This window comes from Ictidomys tridecemlineatus, chromosome 6 (genome assembly GCF_052094955.1).
Source record: "Ictidomys tridecemlineatus isolate mIctTri1 chromosome 6, mIctTri1.hap1, whole genome shotgun sequence".
In the NCBI taxonomy this organism is placed as follows: domain Eukaryota; kingdom Metazoa; phylum Chordata; class Mammalia; order Rodentia; family Sciuridae; genus Ictidomys; species Ictidomys tridecemlineatus.
The window spans coordinates 185140808-185146288 of NC_135482.1; the positions used below are offsets into that span (position 1 = coordinate 185140808).

The 5481-nt window shown below is 53.3% G+C and overlaps 1 protein-coding gene across 1 annotated transcript; it reads right to left on the reverse strand.

Annotated features, from left to right (window-relative positions):
* Window positions 1-1177: 1177 nt before the first annotated feature.
* On the reverse strand, window positions 1178-5116 carry Sox21 (SRY-box transcription factor 21). The gene has a single exon (XM_078016211.1). It carries the CDS (start codon window positions 3601-3603, stop codon window positions 2773-2775), a length of 831 nt encoding a protein of 276 aa, XP_077872337.1. The 5' UTR covers window positions 3604-5116; the 3' UTR covers window positions 1178-2772.
* Between the last annotated feature and the right edge of the window lie 365 nt (window positions 5117-5481).

A 5481-nucleotide genomic window follows, 5' to 3' on the forward strand; every position in this document is an offset into this window, starting at 1 on the left:
GTAACTAAGATTTAGGGCTGGGGTGATTTCCAGCGAGCCGCAGGAAGTTCCGTGTTGAGAAGTGATGGGCTGCTACAAAAGGAAAAGACGAAGCTTTGAAAGGATTTAATTAACCGTGTCAGGGATAATTACCCCTGGACAGTCCAAATTAGTTTTGCATAATCGCTCAGAACCATATGAATTAACTTATAATATTGCAAAGAGCTCGGGCAGTAACAGGAGAGGGATCGTTTTAATTAGTGAATCAGGGTCAAACCAGCAGAGCCTATTTCTCACATTTCACAAACTTTTCATGGTTTTTAAAATATTATTCCGTTGGGAGAAAACAATGACTCTAAAGACTTTGGATTGCTTATAAAGACGTGCAGCTTCAGGGATGGCCTATGTCAAAGGAGAAAATAGTTTAGGACTTGTACACGGTATCTTGAGAATTCGCTTCTTGGTGAGGGCGGGTTTTGACTTTGCAGTTAATATATATTTTTTTCTGATAGTCTCCTTGATACCCTGTCATTTCTTTTCTAAAACTAAAATACTTTATGAATCTGAAACTTTTCTCCAGTGGAGACTTGCCTAGCCCTGGGAATTCAACCCTTCCCATTAGAATTGATTATACTGCACTTCTATTTTAGTGCTGTTAGCATTACAGAATGAAGCCCTAAAAAGGCCAAAAGTTGTACATTTCTGTTGGCCATTACCCTTCCAAATAAAATCTCAAGGTGTAAATAAGGAGTACCCCAAAGATATGTGAACAAATTACACTGATTTAAGTGGTGGGGGCTGTTCTACTAACAAGATAAAGTGGTCAGGCAACTTTCCCCTCTTAAAATGTTACTGGAAACTGGTGAAATGCTTTGAACACTCTGGAGGTTTTCAATGAGCTCTGTTCTACTGGTTCATGAATGCCTTTTATTTTATTTTTTTTTTTAAAGATAATGCAACTACTTGGGTTTTTTTTATCTACTTTCCTATTCACGATTAAAAATGTGATAAATCAGGTTTTTGGCTCTGAATAACAATGGCTTGATTTAGATTTCCTAGTAAATCTATTCAAAAGTGAAACAAAGGATGCCTTTGGAGGATACCTTACACTTCACCTGGACCAGGCACGTAAGGGCAATTCAGATAAAAATCTTGTTAGGAACTCAACAAGAAATAGAGGATTTTCTCTTTTCCCTGGTTCAGGCTTTATTTAAACTCTTTGTTCAAAAAAATGAACAGAGTGATAGTCGGATTCTAATTTACAGATATAGCTTAGACGCATCTAATATTAAATTAGAAGATCACACAAGAAAACCATTTACACATAAAGGTTAAAACCAATATTTAAACTTTTTAAAACTTTATATTACATAAAGCCAAAAATGAAACTAAATACATGTTAGCCAACTTCATTCACAAACATTAGTCAAAATATATACATTTAAAAGGAAACAAAACAACAACAAAAAACCCCATAACTGAGAATGGTTCTTTTTTCTAAAATGTGTTTTATCAAAATTTGCAAATGAATTGCAGGCGATCTAAAAAATAAGCTAATCCAAGAGGGAACTCCAAAACACATTTAAAAGGTTCAAGTTGGAAGAGAAATGACAACTGGAAATGAGAGGCATCTGTCAAAAACAATTCTGTGCTTCTTTCAGTTTTCCTAAATAATAAATATATAATTACCACTCAGACAAAAAGTCTGATTTAATCTTAGATAAAATTGCGATTCTGAAACAGTTCCGCAATATTTAAAAGTTAACTTTGACATTTGCTCAAATGTTTTTGAGTCTAAAACTGACTCAAATTTAGGGGGACGAAAATTACACATTTTCCAAGACTCCATGTTTTCACTGACATATACACATTTACAATCTTAAGATGATTTCAGTCATAAGAGGGAAAATAGCAACCGTGCTCTTTCCCCTTTTTGTAAACCATGTCAAAAATCCAAACCAGTGGACTCAGGGAGACTTAGTAGATTGTTTTCTTTTTCCTTAAGGGGGAGAAAATTCAACTGACAACTTTCATCTCACACATGTGTCTTGTTTAGATTTCTTGCTCTTTTGAAAAAGAGCTCTTGCTCTGATTTGCATGTGGCGTGATAAACAAAAGAAACCGTGATCGTCTCACATACAAAAGGCCAGATTCGAGCTGGTCACTGGTCAAGAATGGATCCGGTCTGGGTATTCTGCTTGGGAGAACAGAGATCTACAAAGTTCAAATAGTACAAACAGGGAGCAAGGCTGTTCAGAGCTATCCCGCTCGGAGAAACTAATGACACAGATCAGCTTTTCCCGTGTGCCAGCCATTTCAGACCTAATATTTGAACAGAGTGCATGCAGCGCAGACGGGGGAGAGGGTGGAGGGGGAAAGGAAAGTAAAGAGAAACAAAAGCAAAATCGACAATAAAACTTCCAACAACAAAACTGGAAAGCCCAACATGTCAAAAAGTTACTCCTCCACCTATGTGGGTCAAAACGCAACAGGTTCCGAAGTGCAAAGCAAACACCAACTGCTGCCGGATACAAACGCCCTCTTTTCAAAGTTGGCTGCCGAAGTGCGGGTCGGAAATGATCCTGTGAATTCACACGCACACTCGCCCGCGCCCTCGCGCGCTCTGCCACTCGCGCCCCGACTGGCATCTCTGCCAGTGCCTGGCACCTATACATCTTATGTATATACAAACCGGCCCCCAGTGGCCTGAGGGCGCACTGGGAGGCCGCGGAACTCGTACCTATACATATGTACACGTGTGCACACCGGTCCTCGCGAGGCGGCCCCGCGGGGTCATAGCGCAGCGGCGTAGGCCGCGGGGTAGGGGTCCAGCTGAGACTTGCCCATGCCGGGCAGCAGGATGTAGGCGAGCGGCGGCTGCAGCCCAGGGCTGGGCCACGCGCTGCAGTTGCACGGGATCATGTAGCCCGGGTTGCCCGGGCTGGGGTGCGAGTGCGTGTGCCCCCCGGCGGCCGCGGCCGCCGCTGCAGCCGCGGCCGCCGCGCCGTGAAAGGCGCCAGCGCCCGCGGTGGGGTAGCCCAGAGACGACGCGTACGGGAGGCCGGACGACGACGACGAGATCTCTGCCATCTTGGAGCCCAGGTCGAGCAGTGAGTAGGGGCTGCCGGCGGCCGCGGCGGCGGCAGCGGCGGCAGCGGCGGCGGCCGACTGCGGGAAGAAGACCCGCGCCGCGGCGGCGGCTGCAGCGGCGGCCGCCTTCTCCGGGTTGGCGAGCAGTGACTCCGGCACCAGGCCGCCGCCCGCCCCGGCGTGAAGCCCGGCGCCCGCCTTGAGCGCCGGGTGCTCGGCGTCAGTCACGCCGCCCAGGCCGTAGGGCACCGGGAAGGCGAACTTGTCCTTCTTGAGCAGCGTCTTGGGCTTGCGCCGCGGCCGGTACTTGTAGTCGGGGTGCTCCTTCATGTGCATGGCGCGCAGGCGCTTCGCCTCGTCGATGAACGGCCGCTTCTCCGACTCCGTGAGCAGCTTCCACTCAGCGCCCAGCCGCTTGCTGATCTCCGAATTGTGCATCTTGGGGTTCTCCTGGGCCATCTTGCGCCGCTGAGCCCGCGACCACACCATGAAGGCGTTCATGGGCCGCTTGACGTGGTCCACCGGCTTGGACATGCTTTCACCGTGCCGCGGCTGCAGCCCGCCGCCGCCGCCCGGGCCCTCGCCCTCGGCCCGCAGGAAATCAATGTTGGCTGCCCGCGGGAACCCGCTCGGCCGGCCGGCCAGAGCCCCGGCGTCGCTCCCGCACGGGAGGAGGGGGCTGGGGGACCAGCCCAGGGCCGCGGCGCTGCACTCCCGGCCGCCTGGCTGTTCTCCCGCCGAGCGCTCGGGAAAATCCTTTCTGGGACACTGGAACTTCTCGGCGGGGCTCCCACACCGCAGCGGCAGTTAGTCCTCTGCTTCCTTTTTGGCTCTCGATCTCCCCGCAGGTAGAGGCTGCCTGGCAGAGCTCCCCCCCTCCGTTTTCTCTTTCCTAAATGCAAAGCAGTCCCGAAAGTTGCGTCGCGGAGGCTCTACCAAGTTGAGCCGAGGAGCCCGCCGCCGCGTGCTGCCAAGTGCCAAAGGGGGCTCTCGGCGGCTGGAGTGTTTGGGTTCTCCTGGGTGACTTTCTCATTTGACAGAAGCAGATGGGGGTGGGGGAGGAGAGGAGGTGGCCCCGAAGGAAGAGGAGGGGGGAGGCGGAGGAGGGTCCGGGCGCGCCACGGGAACGCAGAGCTCAGCAATGGATATAAATACAAATACGGCAGCACCAGCCGGTCTTCTTGGCTCCGGGCAGGGCGTGCTGATGGGAACGCCCTATCGGCTGGGGTTTTTTCGGGGGCACTGTCCCTCCAGCACCTGCCTTTCAAGTCTTCCTCTCTGGCCTTTGCGCTGGAGGGGTGAGGAAGGAGGCTGAATGAGGCTTGAGCAACCTTGGGGTCGCCCGGCCTCAGAGGAAATTCTCCTGGCTCTCCCAGGCGCGATGTCGGGCGGTCCCCCCGGCCATGCTGACCCCGCTCGCTCCAAGCCCCTCCAGGCGCGCCGAGCGACCAGAGCGCGCCGGGCGTGGAAGGCGGCGCAGCCTCCTCCGCGCTGCAGCCGCGGCCGCGTCCCCTTGGCGCTCCTCTCGGCCGCCGCCCGGCACTTGTAACTAACTTCTCCCAAGTTTCCTGCGCCGGCGCCGCCGCGCCCCTCTCGACGCGCTCTCCTCCGAGCCTGCGTGGCGCCGGGGCCCCCCTGTCTTCGGGGTTCACCCGCTGCAGCCGACCAAGCACTGGGGCCAAGATGCTGAAAGAGGGGTTTAAGGAAAACGCGCCATCACCTCAGTTTCGCAGGTCTGCGCTGGGGCTGCTCCGGCTTTCCCCACTGCAGCAGCCCAAAGGGCCCCTTCCTGGTCCAGGTCGCCACTCCACCGATCCGAAGGCGGCTGGAGCCTTCTGAACCCGCTCAGGTGAGTGTCGCTACCTGCGTGTGTACGCGCCCAGAGCCGGCGCTGGGTGTGCATGTCCAGCCGCTGCTGTGTGTGTATATCTTGGGGCTTGCGGAGGAGGTGGAGCCCTGGACTCCAGGAGGGGGGAGGGACCAGAGGAGCCTCCTCCCGCTCTCACACCCCCCAGGGCCGCGAATTAACAGGATCCCCCCTCTCGCCCTCCGCCCCCTCCCAATACTCCTCCTCCCACTCCTTTTCACTTGAGAGCAGGTTTAGGCGAGTGGAGAGTCCGCAGCGCGCCGAGGAGTCTGCGCACTGTTTTGCGTTGGCATCCCCCGGTGTCACTGCTGGTTGCCCTGGCGGGCCCAGCGCTGCTACTCGGTCGCGGCTCCTGGAGCATCTGTCCGAAGGAGGTCGGAGGCGCGCAGAAGAAGGGGAGAGCCTCGCGACCTACGGAGGAAGAGGGTTAAGCTTGGGGAAAGGGGGGAAGCACCCTTGAAAATATTTGAGACTGTTCCTAGCAAGAAACGCTCATTTTCCTTGGAGGTCCAAATGTAACTTGCAACAGATGCTTCCTGCATTTT

What these genes read in the sequence shown, in the direction of transcription:
- Sox21 (XM_078016211.1), bottom strand. Translation starts at nt 3,603, where the DNA reads ATGTCCAAGCCGGTGGACCACGTCAAGCGGCCCATGAACGCCTTCATG.